Source organism: Tripterygium wilfordii, chromosome 6 (genome assembly GCF_013401445.1).
Source record: "Tripterygium wilfordii isolate XIE 37 chromosome 6, ASM1340144v1, whole genome shotgun sequence".
In the NCBI taxonomy this organism is placed as follows: domain Eukaryota; kingdom Viridiplantae; phylum Streptophyta; class Magnoliopsida; order Celastrales; family Celastraceae; genus Tripterygium; species Tripterygium wilfordii.
The window spans coordinates 10,884,214-10,904,136 of record NC_052237.1 but is presented as its reverse complement, the minus strand read 5'-3'; the positions used below and the strand labels follow the sequence as shown (position 1 = coordinate 10,904,136).

The 19,923-nt window shown below is 35.0% G+C and overlaps 1 protein-coding gene across 1 annotated transcript; it reads right to left on the bottom strand.

The window, feature by feature from the left end:
• Window positions 1-287: 287 nt before the first annotated feature.
• On the bottom strand, window positions 288-18,389 carry LOC120000737. The gene is made up of 22 exons (XM_038848855.1): window positions 16,489-18,389; window positions 16,278-16,394; window positions 15,331-16,198; window positions 14,734-14,793; window positions 14,526-14,589; window positions 12,304-12,493; window positions 10,250-10,435; window positions 7,975-8,022; window positions 7,263-7,411; window positions 7,087-7,135; window positions 6,332-6,388; window positions 5,313-5,492; window positions 5,072-5,206; window positions 4,874-4,935; window positions 4,669-4,765; window positions 4,478-4,592; window positions 4,256-4,332; window positions 3,446-3,583; window positions 2,074-2,238; window positions 1,871-1,984; window positions 1,622-1,718; window positions 288-665 (listed from the first exon to the last, which is right to left on the bottom strand). Exons 1-22 carry the CDS (start codon window positions 17,377-17,379, stop codon window positions 547-549), a joined length of 3,978 nt encoding a protein of 1,325 aa, XP_038704783.1. The 5' UTR covers window positions 17,380-18,389; the 3' UTR covers window positions 288-546.
• Window positions 18,390-19,923: the final 1,534 nt, after the last annotated feature.

The following is a 19,923-nucleotide window of genomic DNA, read 5'->3' as shown; positions in this document are numbered from 1 at the left end:
GGGAGGATATCTTTAGGAGGACTGTGCATGGTGATTGGGAGAAGGTCATGTGATCACGTCCAAAATTTACTCGATCTTCGTAACGTGTGGGGTGGTTGGGTTTACTGTTAGAAGGTGGTGGTTCGGCTTTTACTTGACTACATGCACAAGAGAAGCATGAGCTATGGAATCCTCGAGGTGAATCTTCTCCTCCCTGTCTTTGGTGTATTGGTTAAGATAGCTCCTTCTCATGAGGCTCTCGATCTCATCCTTCACTTGTACAGAAAATTACAATAGTAAAATTCTATAACTAAGAATCATAGTGTTCTTCCTTTCCTGAAATTTTTTCTACCATTTTTGTGCGGACAGCTATCGGGTCCAACCTTGAATATTTACAATGTTAAAATGGACAACAATAGCACGAATCAATTCTAAAATATGGAGAAATAAGTTATCCTTTCAGGAACCCATTCTTCTGCTATTGTTATGAGCAATTATCAGCCCAGCCATGGTATTTAAGATGATGCTACTGTAATTTTGGTATGAACGTGATGTAGAGAAATGCCATCAAGCAGAAGTCTGGGATACATGGTGAGCATGAGGTTTGATATCTCTACACCTCATGTAACTCAAAAACTGTCCAGGCAATTCTTCCAATAGAGCATGAATGACAGAAATTTGTCCGCCTGTCCAACACAACATAGATCCGTCAATAACAGCCAAAGTTTAAGTCAAGTGGAGATGAAAAGATAATAAAAAAGGGGAAAAAGGAAACTTTCTAGCTTTCACTAGGGATAATGTAACTTTTGGTACTAGAAGAGTTTACCAAATCCAACACGGACACGGTTATTGAAATTTGAGAACCTAAAGTGGAAAATTATTCTAATATGCACAATCGGACAGATTTTCGATTATTCGGACAAGTCAAACTGTTGATGTGGCATAAAAAATCAATATAAGAAATATGCCCGAAGAGTGAAATATGTCCATGTATACATAATGAAACAATTTTCAATTATGGGTTACCAAGTTCCAAGTTGGAACGTGACTGAGTTGAAAATTAGCAACTCTTTTAGTGACCAAAAGTTGCATTACCCCACTTTCACCATGCTAAAGTGGATAATGAAACTTGGGTTAAGCTTAAACAACACAAGTGGTAAAATATGGCTTTTACACCATTGTACCATAATCTAACACACAACAAATACAAGGTCGTGCAGTGTGTATGTGAGACGTAGTTCAAGAGCATAGCCAACCCCAATAAAGTTGCAAAGAAAGACATGATCAGGGCCATGATAATAATGTCATTCATGGATCTTTAGCAATCATCACTACATGCTTTCAATACTAGAATTTTTACCAGCATAAATTTTGCATCAACAAGCGTTGCAAGCTCCAACGACTATACTTGAAATTGTTCAGGATAATATAATATATTTCAACTATGTCCAGGACAATATATCGGTATGAGCTGACCTCATTATTCAGCTCAGTTTCAGTCACTTCCTACTCAATTGGACCCATCAACTGAGAGACTCACATTGTCAAAAAGTATATGCTCATGAACTATAATCACAGTCCCAAACCAATTAAAACACTAAGGAAAACTGTTTAGGGATAAATAGGTTGAATTTGTACTTACTATGCACTTCTCGCATTGGCACAAACTGCACAATGTCTCGTGTAGCTAACCGACCAGTAGAACTCTCTAATCGACACCCATTATCCGCATCAAGGATCTGCAAGAAAATAACTTAATAAGAATTGAAAGATGACACTTTCATCCTTAATGGAAACATTTCTAATACAGTTTGACCACTATCTAGTGAAAACTCTTCAGAATGTAAACAAAGGAAAACATTGAATAGATTCTGAAGGATAGATGAGAGACCTCCATTTGTGTAAAGTCTGCACCTCCAACTCCAACTATAAGGATTGATAGGGGAAGATCAGATGCCCTGACCAAAGCATCTTTTGTTTCTTGAATATCAGTGAGGACTCCATCCTAGAAAAGGTAGTAGTAATTTAGTCAAATAAAAACCATCAGAATGGAATGAAAATTGCAAACTGTAACTTAAATTTTATTCCTTTTACCGTTATAATGAGTAGGACAAAATAATTGTTACTGTTATATGAAAGAGACTGGCCAGCAACTTGTGCAGCCCTATTGATCACTTGGCCAAATAAAGTCGGACCTGACAATGGTACGCTGCAAAGCGCACTCGTATATGCAGCCATGATGCCTTCGACCCCTTGTACCTGCTAAATAGAGGAACTCAAGCTTTTATTTAAAAGGAATTCAAGCTGTATAGAAGTTGGCAAAGGAATACTGGAGTGATCCATAGTAAACAAACTAACATATTGAGTTTTCCATAAAGTCTAGTCCATTACTGGACGCCCATAGCCAATGCAAATCGTGCAGAATAAGAACAAAACCTAGTCTAGATAATCGGGAGCTGATACTTTTCAATATACGTTGATCAGACTTCAGAGTAACCAACTGGTGAGAAAGAACACTTACAAGATAAAATGAAGAGACAATAAACTTAAGTAAAATGGGAAAGATCTCTTTGATAGGCCATTTCTTTTCTCACTGATCAATAGATCAAGAATCCTAGATTTGGTTGAAAGGCGAAACATCCTGAGTAACTTAAGACAACATAATCAATAAGTATGTATCTTGACATACCTTAACAATATTCTAGGCAATATATCTCAAGTCCTCATGTTTGAAAGCAATTTTGTACGAACACACATCCAACGTTGACAGGAAATCCAACATTTGAATGATCATATAAGCATATATCAAATAATTTCAGTAACCTACCAACAGATATCTTCCCCTTCGCAAGGAAGTTAAGCCTTTCATTGACTTTCTCATTGCCATTTCCTTAAATTACCAAAATTAACTGGAAAAGTACAGTTATCTTCACTTTTGTTGTCATCAGTTATGAAACTTCAAAAAGGGTGAGGAGCAGCTTCTATATATCATTAGTGACAGGAGATACCAAAATTGTATCCAGAATAGGCTATGAAACCAAATCATCAAATGACAACAAGGATTGCGGTCACAAAAAAATGTGGTTTGTGTCTCCAATTTAAGGATAATATATGCATCAATAGGAGTTGATGAAATTATGGTCCTAGACAGAAATGAATGGCGAAAACGAATACACGTAGTGGATTCCCGTTGATTTTCTTAGCTGACCCCAAACTTTTGGGATGGCTTAGATGATGATAATATGCGTCAACCCATCAAATCTAACATCTAACATTATACTAAAACAGTTAAATATAGTTTAATGCGATCCAGTTGGAACCGCAATGGGCGGAAAACAAAAACGAAAAGAAAAGTGAAAAGAAGCAATGAATGTTAGATTGAAGAGATACAACTTTGATGCTTCAGAGTAAAAGGAAAATAGAAGTAGCTTTTATCATGATAAAGCACAGTGCAGAACCATCATACCTCATGGCGATCAGTACTTCCATTCAAGTTGAAACAATGCGAGACAGTACCATCATGTATCTTCCCTCCGAAGCCCCAAGCAGGAAAGCGCTTGTCAGAATCATAAAATTGTAACACCTCCCCAACTTCTACAATAGACTGTAAGCGATTAATCAGTAACTTATTTTCCCCTGGAACTACGAAAATGCAGATTTCAACCTTTACAGAAAATTCCTAAGAGATTGAGTTGATAAAAACTAAAGATATATCGTACGCTAACGAGGCATTCCAATCCATCCAATCAAGCAAATAAAAAAAAGTAGCTCTAATTAATTGAGCCAAAACAATAAAAACATCAGCAATTCTAATATTACACCTTGGTGCCTTGTAAATTAATATTCACTTTTATCATTCCTTTTGTTTTCTGCAGTATTTCAAATTGGCCAACACCATTGCGGAGAGGATGATCTCTGTACTATTAACTCCACCAAGCCTAAAAACTTAAGCTCGATACATCAAAAGCGGAGATTGACCCGAAACTCCCTCACCAAGGAAGGCACGTGATCATAGCTAACATTGTAAACAATCGCCTATGATGTTTTACTCGAATTTATGTAAATATGCATATTGTGCAACAGCTTGTCATTGCAGGTAAAATCCCTAAATGTTGTCATCCAAATACAAAGTACTGAAAAGGGACAAAGGTTTAAGGAGTGGGAGAAATTTCCCCACCTCTAGCCCAGTCATTCAACCACCTAATAGTTAAAAAAAATAAAGAAAAGAGTGAAAGTAATTCCCTTCATCGATAAACAAAAGCTCACACAGCCTTACCTTTTGGTAAGAATTCAACTGGCCTGAAGGATCAACATAGTGCAAAGAACTTGGACTTCGAGGATTCCCATTTGAAACTGGAAAAACACATTTAAATTTACAGAGCATGAGCGATTGAGACACCATACTCAATATAAGTTAACCAAAGAATAAGTATTGCACACATGATGAAAATATACTAGTTAAAAAGAAAATTATCATGCAGTTGAAATCGTTATCAACCTGTAAAGTCAACTGCAACCATAAAATTTAGCTCGAAGCCACTGGATATGTAATCCAGAAAACTAAATTGCTTGTTCTCAATGAACTGATCCACAAATAGCTGACCCTTCAGAACCTACGAGGTAGAAAATGAGGTCAGAAAAGGCAGTGACATGGTAGGCTACAAATCTTACGTCAGATATGTGCAAAACCTTCTCATGACCATGGCGAGTGGAGGGTAACACAAAATTTGCACCCCTTTTTTCTCTGTGAAGTCTTTCTAGTTCCGCCATTGATGTCTGAAGTTTACTGGAGAAATTAGAACACAAAATCTATTGTCATTATTGGTCAAAAAAAACTAAGCGAGCAGCAAATCAGGACCACCAAAAAGTCTGACAAACAAGGTTGAGAAATTACCCAATAAGTACGTGATTGCCATTGCTATTGAAGTCGAAGCACTCAATATTTAATGGGTTATCCTGTATTCAAAGTAAAAGAACATAAATTAAAAAGGCCTTTTTGTGAAACCCAAATAAAGCTGACAGCAGATATCCTGAAAGCTTCAGTCCGCTTATATGCTATATAACCAGGAACATCAAATGATAGTAAACTTGCCTTGCTCGCAAACTGTTGCATAGTCAGATGTAAAGGCCTCCATACTGGATTCAAATTGTTATTCACCACCTCTGTTTTGCATATTGGTATAGAACCTCCATGCTCAACAGCTCTGGATATTCTTAAGAAAGGATCCTATGAGGAAGAAAAAAATTGAAAGTCAGAATCCAGCAAAAGAAATCAAGAGATGTAGTGATATCATATACAAAACTCTAAAATTAGATTTTCCATGAACACATACACTTTTTGAAAAAAGATCTTTGTTATCCAAGTTTGTGCAATGAAATATTATGTCAACAGCAATCTTAGAATTGATTGTTTCCTCGGCATGGATAGTGAGTGTCCCTAACTTTCTCGAAACCCCATGCCCAGTTATGCTATGGAGGCTTAGAGTTAGAGTTTGATTTTGTTTGGTCACAACCTGCCACAGAAAGAAAAAAAGGAGTGGGAGAAACACATGTTACACTTCATATAAAACAAAACTCAAACTAGTTAGCGAGTTTCAAGTGCATGACGACAATTCCATACATGATTGTAAGGTGCTCACTGCTCAGTTATAACCGCTAGCATCAGCAGCGTGCAGCACATATGGACCATATACGGGTGAACATACTACTGCGTCTAATGCAGCGTGTTCAAGGGCTTTGCAATATAGATTTCCAAAGCAATAAGATATGTCCATCATGATAGCGCTCTTAATTGGCACATTTAGAGTAAAATTAAAAAGAGCATAGAGCACATTCCAAGGTAGTTAAAATCGCGATTTTGATAGTAAAATCATACGATTTTACGATCATACCTATAGAAACCTAGTTAAATGGCAGTGGAATCGTAAGGGTTGTAAAATCACACAAAATCACATAAAATCATGGGTAAAATCGGTAAAATCGCGAGTAAAATCGTTAAGATCTGTTGCAATTGTTTGTATTTCTTTTTTCCTTTTTACAGTTTTAATGTAGTTTTAGATACGTATTTGGGTGTAAAGGGACCCTGTCGGTCCAAAATAAAACAAAAATATGGTTCAGAAATATATCCAATAAATTTTATGTTATTTTTGGAACATTATTGAGAATTATTCTTAATTTTACATGGTATGTAAAATCTTACGATTTGAGTTTACGATTCAGATTTTACACCCCTTCTCTGATTCCGATTCGATTTTACGATTTAACTACCTTGGCACATCCACAAACGTTTCACACTTTCAATATAAATAGACTTCCTCAATTTAACAAGAAATATTAAACCAGGGTGACTTACCTCAGACAAAAAACAACCAGCTTCTCCTAGAAAATCTTGGTCTTCCAACTTCAGTTGCTGCGAGAGAAACACGATATTAGTCTAAATGATGAACTTCATATTCATCTAACTTTGTGTCACTATCCTAGATGAGAGGGTGAAGAGTCGACTTATATCTGTAACCAAAACCAATGAAATTTACAAAATTGGATCTTTATTTATTGCCATTGTTCCCTATTTTAAATTGTTAAAATTTCTGATTTGTTTCTCCGAAAACCATTTTACTTCTCTGGTTCATATTTTCATTCTATGAATATAAGAAATAATTTAAATAAACTCATCATCATTCTTTTTTTCTTCTTTGATTTTCTTGCATCTGATTATGCATTTTTTATTTGCAAACTGTATGGAAGCTTGGCAATCAAATGATTAAAAAATATTATACAACAAAAAAATTAATGATCATCTGCTCAATGTACAGGTTGACTGGAGTTGTATCCAGAGACATAATTGGATTTTAACTGACCATTATTACATCCATACAACTCATCATCCAATGTGTACAACTGTACATAAAGGTATCTCACTTTCATAATGCTTGCAATGATAAGAATTGGGGTTTTCATCAAAGTGATAAGAAATATTAGCTCCGAACTTGTTAAAATATAAGAATAATTGATATCTCCGGAAAAAAAACATCCATGTACGAGAAACAGCTGAAACAAATTTTAGTAAAATTGTAATTGCAATACTAGAACATTTCTGAAGCATAATACCTTCACCGGTAAGTTGTGATATGTGGTGTCTATATCATATACCCGAATGCTGGTATCACAAATATAGCAAACACGAATTAGCAGTGAAAGCAAAACAAAAGGATACAGGATATACTATATAGTAAGCAAAAGAAAACTAGAAATCACTCGTGCATAAGAAGATATAACAAGCTTACACCAGTGGCTGGACAATCTCGAACTGATAAGCAATTGTAATTTTCTCAATCCAAGCAGGATTTAAGTTATTCAATACGACTTCTGTACGACCTAATTCCTCCAGTGTTCCATCTCCTCTCTTCGCATACAAAACTGCCATAGGGTCACTCTACGACAAGAAACCACATTGTAGAAACCATTATGCAAAGATAAACATCAGGAACACATTACGTGCCATTTGAGTATATACACATCTTAGTCTCAAATATGACACAAGTTTTCTACCCGGTTGACATAGAAGTGAAAATCTGAACATGTGCTAGTGAACAGTTGTTACATTATCACACCAGGCATAGGAAAAGTGTTAGGTCACCCACAACCATTTATCCAAAATCCCAGACAACATGTCAGTGAGATTCAAAACGTACATTTCAAAAACTTGTCCCCACAGAAGCAACTCATATTGGCTATACGGAAATCATTACTCTTTTAACCTATTCCTTAGTTCTTAAACAAAAACATGGAATAGCATCATAACCTACTGAGTTGATGCATGATTATCCAGCCCTTGACAATCACTTAATCAGAGAATAACTTAATCAGGACAAACAGATGGAAATGTATGAATAAAGAAGGTGCACGACTCATATCCACTGCAATGCAGAATACCATAACCCCGGAACCACGAAATCATTCCATATGAAAAATTATGGTTACATAAGTGATACATACCTTTGATGTGATGTCAAGGTCACGTAAATTTGAAGCTGATAAAGATAACTGCAATGCATTTAGAAATATGTAAATACATAATCAAAGTTACTTAACAAGCTGTACAAAATGATAGTAAGAAAGAAAAGGTTTAGAACAAGAGAGTTTCCCATCCACATACGAGCATAAGAAGATACAACAGTGTCAAAAAACAGAAGATAAGAGATATTTAAAACGTCTTATGCATCTATTAAATTAAAATTTAGTGACATATACACAGTTCAGATAGATAATGCATACTACATTATGTTAATCACACACCCTGTAGCTTAATTACAAGTTATGCTGCATGTAAATGATAGACCCAATACTACATGTAAGACTCAAATAGACAGAAACCAGAAGTAACCTCCTTGTCAATAATAGACCCAATACCACACATAATTAATCATAACCGCTAAAGCAGCCTAAAAAATTTATTTCCTTCCCAGTAGACAATGGATTTTTCTTTATATACAGTTGTTAGTGCACTTCCATCATGGGTAGATCAGAACAGTCATTTGATTTAAGTTTTTCAGTTCAAAAGGTAAATCAGCACCAGCAATTTCAAGAAAAAGAGCACTAGAAGTAGAACCTTGACCCAGTTTACACAAATCTGAAGTGTACAATAAAAAACTAGTTTCTATACCTTATATGGGTTAGAGTCAATTTCTAATCAGTGTGGAAACATCCTATAGATATAATCAACTTGAATGCTGCTTAATCTGATATTTTTCTTTTCTCCTTCCATCTATCTATTTTTCACTCTCTTTTTTTTTTGTGCACGGATTTCACTAATTGGTGCCCCTTTAATAAAGTTTCGTTTGCATTAGAAAAGATGCCAAGTAGTACCCCAAAAACAAAGGATCAGGAAGGCTCCAAAAAACAGTCACATCAAGTGTAAGAAAACAGTATATGGTGGATAGGAACCATTTTTATGTCATGACCTCAAACTTCTTTTGAACTCAAAGGCTTTGCTTTATTGAGAGAAAGGTGGCTGGAATATAAGTAGGAGGAGTCTATCATAAGTATTATGCACAAGTGGGGGAGATCATAAAGTGGAAGAGTCAGGTCCAACCATGTGGGCCAAAAGCCGCCAAAGAGTGTGCCAACCTTCCATGAAGCATGCAAAAACCTGTAATATCTCATTACTTTAAAAAAATAAAACTCCCCAAAGTAACCTATAGTAATTTACTTATGTGGTCCACAAACACCATTAGTTAAACCCCTCAGCTGGAATTCAAATCCCACAACATTGTCACTAAAGAAAAACTGTGAAGAACAACTTTGTGCCACCTAATCAATACCAACATAAACTCACCACTAATTTTAGAACTAAATCCTGTCAAAACCATACTAAGAAAACTTCAAGATGCAATAAAAAATAAAGAAAAGCAAACACCAGTTCTGTACATATTTCAGTAGGAATGAGGATAAGTTTTCATTGAGTTATTTATCTGATTTATAAACCCCATCCATAAGATGTCTAAATTCAGTCACAACCGTAATGTCAGATATTTTAGAATTCCCAATATCCATAAAAATCTACCTAACCACCCAAAGCAATTCTAATCTTTTCAAACCAGAGTGAGTTGTAATCTTTAATTTTATTTCATGTAGTCCCTCTAAGTCTAACATTCATTGCCTTTCACCTCGAGGGAGAAACGAAGTGAATCAAAAACATCTCCGTGCTGAAACTTCAACTCAAAACATCTTGAATGATTTCAGCATCCTTGAACAGTAATTTTATTTGATCTTTAATTAGTTCATATTCACTGTTACAAAAACAATTAATGTCAAACTTCAATCCGTTTATGGATTCTTTTCATCTGCCACCAAAGAAAGCAGTCGGGTTAGTTTAAACAAGATGATCTATTAATATATGTACACGAACTAAAGATTGGATAATATATGCAAGCAGCCTTTCTATTATTTTTCTCTAAGCAATAGCAACCACACAGAATTAGGGTTTACACAGACCACAAAAGTTCCAACAAATTAAAGATTGGACAAATCAACTAAAAGTACAATAATATGTACAGGTGGGGACAGAGATTCAGAGATGAAGACAGAGACTTGGAAAAACGAACAGAGTATCTGTATTGTCTTGTGTGTTGACCAAACATGTCAATGTTTTCAGATTTTTAATATATTAATACAAATTAAAACAAACAAGAACACAGATACAATTACATTATACAAGACATGCAAATATATATATATATATATATATATATATATATAGATACACATATACCTCGATTTGAGTAAAAAGGGCTTGGAGTCCTCGGGATTTCAAGAGCAAATCAACCGCCTCGTTGTATCCTCCGCCATTGTTGGCTGAAGCAACATTGGGCCCGTGTTTGGTCCCACCCACGGCCGCTTTTCCTCCTCTCACATGATCATCGGACCAGCACATCCCCATCTCTCTCTCTCTCGTTCTCTCTCAATAATTCGCACAACGGCTGTCTCTCTCTCTCTCTCTCTCTCTCTGGAGGCTAAACAACAGAAACCGTAAAACCCTAGTTATTTTCTTGTGATCAAGTGCGTCAATGAAGGTGAAATCAATTCCTCCTTATCCTCGGATTATTTATATAAGGATTTCAATAAGTTTCAAGGAAACTTCATAATCAGAATAAGCCGCGTTTAATTTGTTGTAGTGCGAAAAACAAAAATCTCTTCTTCTTTGATATATTATATTATATATACATACATATACCTATTTGAATAGACATAAAACAATGTTTCTTTGTACAAACAGAGAAATTCACCATACAAGTCGAGAAGTTTCAAGTAATATGTATTAGAATTTTCAGTTAAATACACGTCAACAATATTGTTCGCTCTAGGTTATTCGGTTTTCCGTAGATACATCGAACTCGTACGATTTTGTTTTCCCATGAGGAGTCTCCATGGATACATCGCAATAGGGTTGTCACGGTTCTCGTGTCCCAAGAAGTCAATCATCTCAATAGTGCTCTTGCAAAAACATATTTAACTGCGGAGTTACTACGTGATATTTTACTTCAAGAAAACGTATTGTTGATGGTTAGTAATTGAAATTATCAATAACAATATGATTCATTTTTAAATTAAGGAAAAAAAAGTCGTGTGTTTTTTTCGGAGGAAGCATTTATTTATTTTATATGCGGACCCATAGTTATCTTAACAATTTCAAGTACTTAACACATAAAAATTTATCTATAACTCTGAATATGAATCAAACTCATGACTTTTTTTAAGGCTAAATATTATTATTCGTCCCTCAACTATACAGGTGATTTTATTTTTGTGCTTAAACTATTTTTACTCTCAATTTTGTCTTTTAACTATGAAAAAATACATATTCCGTCATTCAAGTGAAAAAGTGGTTGGAAAAATCGTATGTGACTTCTTTGTGGTATATCAAAAAAAATTTATGTGGTAAATTTTGATAAACTTCAACGTTATGTACCTAAATTATAAAAGAGTAACATTTTTTATCCCTCAACTACGCAAAAAACAATTATTTTGTACTTAAAATCACATTAAGACATGAAGTGTAGAAAGCAAAACCAAATCAGAGGTAATTATGTACTCAAAGTGAGGTTATTTTTTATTATATTTCTCTTTGTTTTCATTTACTTTGATTTACCAACCCCTCTTCTCGTGCGGAAAAATATTTGAAAATTTTGTGGCTATTGAAATAATTCCCTGTGAATAAATTTTTATTGTCGAAAATAAAAAATAAAAAGAACCTTTGAGGGATGAAATTGGGAAAAAAATAATTTAAAGACGAAAATGAAACCACTTGTATAGTTAATGGACAAACAATTATATTTAACCTTTTTTTAAAAAATGATAAAAGGTACGTTTAATAAAATTTATAAATTATCTTATAAGTTGTGAAAAAATAAATTAGAATATAAATTGTGAAATAAACTGTGTGTTTGGTTAAGCTGTGAAAAGTATATGACTAGAAACTATGGTTAAAGAGTTCATATAGAAAAAACATGAATTTTGAGCCCCATATTCATTCATGTCTTGGTCTTTTATTAAATAATAATAATATTGAGAATGAGAGATAGCCTGGTTGGTCAAGTTGTCTGTCCAAAACCTTCTCACCAGGGGGTTTGAGATTTTGATAGTTTTCCATCGACTGTGGTATGACTTAACGTATGTGTGACCTGTGGGTTTTTTAAAAAAAATAATAATAATATTAATAATATTGGAAATAATTTCCCTATTCCTCGTCCTGAAATATAATGAAAATAATTGTTTGATTATTCAAAAGAATGCAAATAATTTGTTTGATTATTCAAAAGAATGCACTTGTAGGAAAATGCACTGCCAAACGGATCCGCTAAGCGATCCGCTGGAGGCCAATGCACTGCCAAACGACACATTTCCGCATGTGCCAGCGGATCCGCTGGCGCAAAAGAAGCTCCCTAAGGGAGCTTCTTTCTTTAGCGGATGAAACGCTGCAGCTTTTTGGCGTGGGTCCCACGCCAATAAGCTGCAGCTGTTATTTTTTTAAAATTTTAAATGTGTGGGTCCCACACTTTAATATAAAGTATTACTATTTAATGATTTAAATATTATGAATTAATTATATTTATATTTATGTATTCTAATAAAAATATTTATATTTATGTTTATGTTTATGCATTCTAATAAAAATTATGAATTTATTATATTTATGCAGTTATAATTATTATAACAGTAAATTTAATATTGAAATAAATTAATTAAAATTTAAAAATACAAATAAATTATTTATATTTAAGACTTTTAATTTTATAGGTGTTTAATTTTAATACATAATGATAAATTAAAAAATACAATAAATGTAAGAAAATTAATTTTATTAATTAAATGTAAATTAAAAATACAATAAATATAAGAAAATTAAGTTGATTAATTAAAAAAATACTTCAAATTAATTTTAAATATAAATTATATTTGATTAATTAAATTAATACTTAGAATTAATTTTAATAAGAATTATATTTATTAGATTACTTTTAATATAAATATAAAAAAAACTAATATTATAATACTTTATTTCAACCATTTTTCCGCTAGCGTCAGTTATTAGTTCACCAAACACCTCACAGCATATTTCACAGCTTTAAGCTCAGCATATTTTTCAAAGCATTTCCGCTAGCATTGAAATTCAATTTTTCCGCTGTGCCAAACGGAACCGATATATAGTGGACTAGATAAGATGGAAGACGTCAGCAGCATGACATGAGTCATCCTCTTTTATTGATTTTTTTTTTCGTGGCAAATACCTAAATCTAAATGAATTGGGCGAATTATCATTTGATCGATCGTGCCCAAGGTTCGACTCGATCATTCAATTGTGTCATTTAAAAAAAAAATTAACATTTGATCCTAAATTCCTAATTAATTCAATTGTGTTCTAAAAAATCCTATGTTTTTTTTCTTCTTCCTCATACAAATACAATCATTCAAACAAACTAATTAAGAATGTAAGAATAGTCTCAGTCCTCATGATTTTGACCAAGACAAGGTTGGATTTGGTCATTGAAAAAAAGCCTCATCAAAATTACCATCAACAAGTCCTCCTTTGTGGAATTCCAATGCACCGGTGTTATTTGCGATGGATCCATAAAGATTTGTTCTTATGAGCCGTCGTCATTGGTTCTTAAATCTAGAAATCGCGTCATTGTTAAAGAAGTGCAAAAGCTTGACTCATTTATCACTCTCGGTCGAGTTAGTCAATTCGATATGAGATATTAGTCTTAATACTTCCCCACACTTGTGGACGGGAGGTTATGCTAGACCCAACAAATGGATAAGTAGGAGTCACATTCAAATGGACTGCGATCTCGCACGAATTTATTCTTCATGAGTCGTCAATATTGGTTTTTAAGCCCAAAAAATGTGTTTTTGTGTGAAAGGTACGAGAACTTTAGTTATATACCATTCAATTGTGATAAAATTTTTCTTCTATGTCACTCGATTGGGTTATCACAAGTGAAGTATTAGTCTTTTAAGTTATAACCTCAAACTACTTTTGCAATACTTTATACGACGTTTCACCTTTGACCATATATTTCTATATGTATAGTCTGATTATGCACAAACTCCGTACACGTCAAATCCTTTATATTTATCTCTCTTTTTCCCCCCTCCTTTATTCAAAATAAAAGGTAGTAGGTCCGGACCAGTTTCTTCCAAGCAATTATTATTTTCTAATTCTAAGAACACGGTATGGAGTCAAATATCATTTCTAATTCTAAGAACACGGTATGGAATTGACTACAAGTAAATTCTTTGACACAATAAGGAGGGAGGAAACAAATCAACCAAACAATTAGGGGTGTTCATGATTGATTTCGATCGATTTTTTTATATAAATTTAACCTACTGTTCGATTGGTTATTGATAGTTTGATTGGTTTTTTTTTTTTTTTTTTGGGTATGTCCTCACTAATGTACATTTGATAATAACCAATCAAACGATCGATTTGACGGTCTATTGTCCATGATTGGTTTCGATCGATTTTTTGACATAAATTTAACAACCCGTTCGATTTGTTATTGACAGGCTGATCTCCTTTTTTTTTTTCGATTTTTCGGTCGATCTTCACTAATATACATTTGATAATAACCGACCAAACGATCAGTTTGGCGGTTGATTATTCACGATTGGTTTCAATAGATTTTTTGACATAAATTTAATCGATCAACTATTGACAGTTTGATCAGCTTTTTTGGATCGGTCCTCACTAACATATATTTAATCGGTCTGTTTGACGATCAATTTGGTTTGATATGGTTTTTTTGGACAGCCCTACAAACCGGAAGCAAAACAAAAGAAACAACTATGACCCATCTGATGGGAACCATGACCCATCTGATGGGCCCAGCCCAGAAGGCAATCGGACAGGTCCTGACCTTTATCGAGCAACCCAAAAATTGATTGGGAATGCCATCAGCCCAATTACCAGAGACCGCCAACTTATTCAATTAATCGGCCCAGAAAAAGGGTGGGATCCAGAGCACATCGATCATCAATATTACAGTCAGCAATCCAAAAAACCATTACACTAAGCAAAGGTCTAGCAAAATACGTACACAGGATTTAATCATGTCCGAAAAGCTCACTCTCATAAGAGAGGTGTTCATAGCACTGTCAAGCCACTGACTACATGGTATGAATCACCTACGAAACAAAATGACATTTTCTGGGTTCACAGATATAGATGGTAAGTGACCTAACCATGAAACTTGTCATCTTTCCATAGTGAACAATACACGAACTATCCATAACCAGAAATGTTTACATGCAATTAAAAGGATAAACAAATAGATTAGAAGATGGATCAGCGGTAAGACTGAGATGGGCCAGCAAAGGAGTACCAAGATGAAACCGGCGCAGGGGCAGTTTCACGTGGGGCGCCTTGGTGATGGGATATCCGGTTGTAATTGGAAAGAGCATCTGCGGCATAAGTTGAGTACAATCTGTCAACTTGCTCAGGTTCTCTCTGTAAGCGATCCATCTCACCTGGGTAAGTTGCTATCCTTCCACCAGGAGAGTAGGTACCTGAAGAAACTTCGTTTCTATGCACAGGTAGCCGATATGAGTCCACAGAAGAAGCACCATGATGGAAAGGATTGTAAGGATCCCTTTTATAGTGATCCAAAACAGTACCAGTACCAGTACCAGTATGCAATTCCAGTTTAGCACCAAGTTTGTAAGCCTGATACTCACTTTCAGTGAAGTAGAGAGGATCAGCACGATTTGATTCTCTGTGCACACTGACAGTGTCTCGATATATAAGATCTGGTTGTCTACTAAGGTGCTCCCTTGCATGATCTCTCTCATACGGGTCCAAAATTGGAGCAGCATGATGCAGGGAAGGAGCAACATGACGTGGAGGGGTTAAGTTTCTTCTCTCTCCCTGAAGCCCATAAGCTCGATATTCCTTTTCCCTCAGGTACCTATCAGAAGAAATTTCCTCCCTCTGTTGAGGCGTGATTTCTTGGTAAGCAATGTGTTCACGCCTTTCACGAGGCAATATAGGATAACTCCTACCATTATCATTGACATAAGGATCTCTACCAACCCTTTCCCTGCCTGAATGGGGCCTCAACTCCCTTACTCTGACATAAGATTCCCCATCTCGAACATCTGGCATTGCTGGGGAGTGTCCAGGACTTGGTAATGTTCTGAAAAGTTCTGAAAGCTTCCTAACCTGAAAGAGAAACTGACCAATGCTAAAACATGAAAAACAAAAAGTGGATCCTCAAGCACCAGAAATAGGTAATTATTACTTGTTTAACAGTAAGTTCCGTTTTGAACTTCTGCTTTTCATTATAATTTTCCTTAATCGCCTTCCTGAAAACACTCTCCGGAAGTGGAAGACAATCTTTGTGGATATCAAACCGAACCTGAAATTCACAAAATCATAAAAATGCAGTCCAGTAAAATTGATGAAGAAATCAGCCATGTGTAACAAAGAGTATCAGTTCAACATGTTGTGACCTGAACTGGGAAGGCCCCACCAAAGGCTCGACGCTCAATATTCAAACCACCAGGGGAGGATGCCTTGTAAATTCCATACAAGAGCTTGAGGTCAAAATCATAGAGGAAAAGCTTAAGTCCTGGTTTGATGCCCAGTACAAGATCCTTTTTATTCATTGATACACCCATGAGGCGATAGTGGAAACAATCTGGCTTAGTCTTTGCACTGCACATAAAGATCAAACCACCAAGTTTGTTCATCTCATTTTGTTGGCTCTTTTCGATGCCATCACGATTTTCTTTATCCTTTTGCATTGAACTCTTGTCAGAACCACCATGTTTTCTTTCACTTCTTTGATTCTGCTGCCTCTTATCTGACCCTCTGACCCTTTCTTTGTTTTTGATCTCTAGGTTCCCTTCATTGCGCAACTTATTGGTCACATTTTTTTCTGTGGTTTCTTCTCTTGAATTCAGCATCTTATTCTTCCTCCTGTTTCTCCGATGAACTTTGAAAGCACCACTGGCCATATTTGCCTTCAAGGATTCATTAGCCAAAGATTTCTTCACAATATTAGGCCTGGGCTTCAACATTCTTGGGGTTCTCTTCGTGGATGACTCTGGTTTGGAGGAGGCTTCTCCTTGATTCCCAGCTTCCATGTTGTTCTTTCTAGGTAATACCTCAGTGTCCATATTTTTCTTTCCAAACAATAGCTGTTTAGTGGAGGCTTTCGGAGGATTCACAGCCTTGCCACGGGGCTCCTCAGATGATTGCAATTTACTAAAAGTTTCAGTGCTACCTCTGGCTTCTTCACATTTCTTCACAAGTTTGCGTCTGGCCCTCAACTTTTTTTTCTCTCTCTTCATGGATGACTCCAGTTTGGAAGAGACCTGTCCTTGATTCTCAGCTTCCATGTTGTTCTTTCCAGGTGTTACCTCAGTATCCGTATTCTGCTTTCCAAATGATAGTTGTTTAAAAGAGGCTTTTGGAGGATTCAAAGCCTCGCCAGTGGGCTCCTCAGATGGTTGCAATTTACTAAATCTTCTTCACAATTTTCCGTCTGGCCCTCAACGTTTTTGTGGCCTTCTTTTTGGGTGGCTCCGGTTTAGAGGTGACTTCTACCTGATCCTCATCTTCCATGTTGTTCTTTCCAGATTAATACCTCATCTTCCATCATGTTCTTTACAGATGCTAAGCCAGTTGCCGTGTCAATCCTTCCAGATGATAAGTCAGCCTCCACGTTACTCTTTTCAAATGATAGCTGTTTACTAGATATTCCAGGAAAAATGTCAGCCTCCCCATTGGGCTCTTCAAATGATAGCTGTTTACTATTGATTAGATTTTCAGCGAAGAGTATATGAACTGCTCGAATTGGCCCTTCATTCTCTGTTCATTTACTTTGTGATTCTGTTCCTTTAATTTTAGTTGCTAATTTCCTTGTAATCCTTGAGAAAAATCAATACAAACATAGAAAAGGTTTTGGAAACTCCTAATTCAGTTGTTCTATTTCCCTTGCCTAAGTAAATTTCTGGATTCGGTTGTCGTTCATATAACATATTCCAAAACAAAAACAGAATTATAGCCACGAAACAAGAAAAAAAACAGCACAGAAATTATCGAACTAACCACTCATATTCAAAACAGACTTAATTCAAGCTAAATCCAACACATACATACCTCCGCCACACACTCCCCGTTATGTTTGTCTGCGAACAGAACTGCAAAAGGAAAAAAAAATCTCGAAATTGAAGTAGATCGAATCACAGTGGATAATTCTATAGCCTTAGAAAGAATTCAAATTCACCAAAAATTATAAGATTGATGACAAGATTCACGATTCGTGCTTCCGGCCTTCAATATCCTCGTCGTGCCTTCAATGGAGCCTCGCTCTCGTCTTCATCTTTCCGTATCTGTGCCCTGACTCAGGTCATATTCATACTGACGAATTGGGCTTTGCGCTTTGTTGAAGAATTGGGCTTTGGTCAAGTGGTATTTTACTATTTTAGTCAACATGGTATTTTATTATTTTACAGTATTGTAAGTTATATATACTATTGTTTATGCATTATAATTTATATATTTTTTTACCCAATGTCTATATTTCAAAAACAAATATCCGCAACAGCTATATTTGAAAAATAAATATTTCCAACGACTATATTTTCTGAACTTATAAATAGATATATTGTCATGGTGTTGCCTACTACAACTATTTTTTCCTTCATTCTTGCTCTTCAATTTAAACTCTATTGCATTTGCTATCATCCTTCATAATGAGTTCATTTTTTAAAAAATGGTTCTAAGAATCTATGTTCGACTCTTCTTTCGACGAAGAGATAGAAGAGATCCTCATATTCGAAGCAGAGTTATAAAGATTGGAGAGGATGAGGGCCTCAACATCATGTACTCCACAATTGTACATCGATCATGACTTTATTTAAGGGCACGAACCAATTTTCAAATATTATTTTACTGCGAATTTGATTTACCCTCTTAATTGATTTAGAAGAATATTTCGAATGTGATGGGATTTATTCTTCCATATCCAGTTTACAATAGAAGCACATTATCTATTTTTTTAGCAAAAAATGGATGCGGCTAGAAAGTTGGGGTTATCTCCACTTTAGAAAATTACGTCTGTGTTCCAAATGTTTGTGTATGGTGTCTCCACCGACGTTGTGGATGAGTATGTACGGATCGGAGAGAGCATGTCAATATTGTATATGAAGAAATTTGTGAAATGGTGATATTTGTTTTTCGAAACGAATACTTGTCATTCTCAAATAGCAATGATATTGTCAGATTGTTACATTACAATAAAACAATTTTTTAGTGAAGGGATTTTTGCAACGGAGTTTAACAAAAAAAATTTGCAACGACGGTTGAAATTTTACGACGGAATTTATGACACATTTCGTACCAAATTTCACCACAGATTTTGGATTACCGCAAAATCAATGACGATTTAGTGATGAAAATTAGCACATATTAGCGATGAAAATAATTTCATTGTTTTCGAGACAGTAATCCATTGTTTGTATGCAATATGGAATTAGCACAGCTTAGCGGCCCAGGGCATCAATATTATTTTTTAACAAATACAAGAAGTCAAGAATTATCTTTAAAAGCTTAGGATAGTAGAGGTATTTATTGTTTAATATTGTGTGTTTCTTATTAGCAAATACAATAATTATATTTAATTTTAAAAGCTAATTAGTTTAATTTAGTGAATGAACCGAACTACTTTACAATCTTATTGATCATTTTGAGATAAAAATTATATGAGTAACGCATCATTTTGTAATTTTTTTTTTCTCAATAGGATACCACTATGTCGTGTCTTTTGAATATGAAAATGGTTAGGGCCGACCCTGTTCAAACTTTTGTGATAATAATTAAGATAATAATTAGGATGATGACAAATTAAACTATTATTTTCTTTAATTTAAAGAAATTAC

Coding starts and splice junctions, on each gene's coding strand:
- LOC120000737 (XM_038848855.1), bottom strand. CDS start 17,379: ATGGAAGCTGAGAATCAAGGACAGGTCTCTTCCAAACTGGAGTCATCC. Junction 16,395..16,488: donor GTGGGGCCTTCCCAGTTCAG/GTCACAACATGT, acceptor TGTGAATTTCAG/GTTCGGTTTGATATCCACAA. Junction 666..1,621: donor GCCAATGCGAGAAGTGCATA/GTAAGTACAAAT, acceptor TGTGTTGGACAG/GCGGACAAATTTCTGTCATT.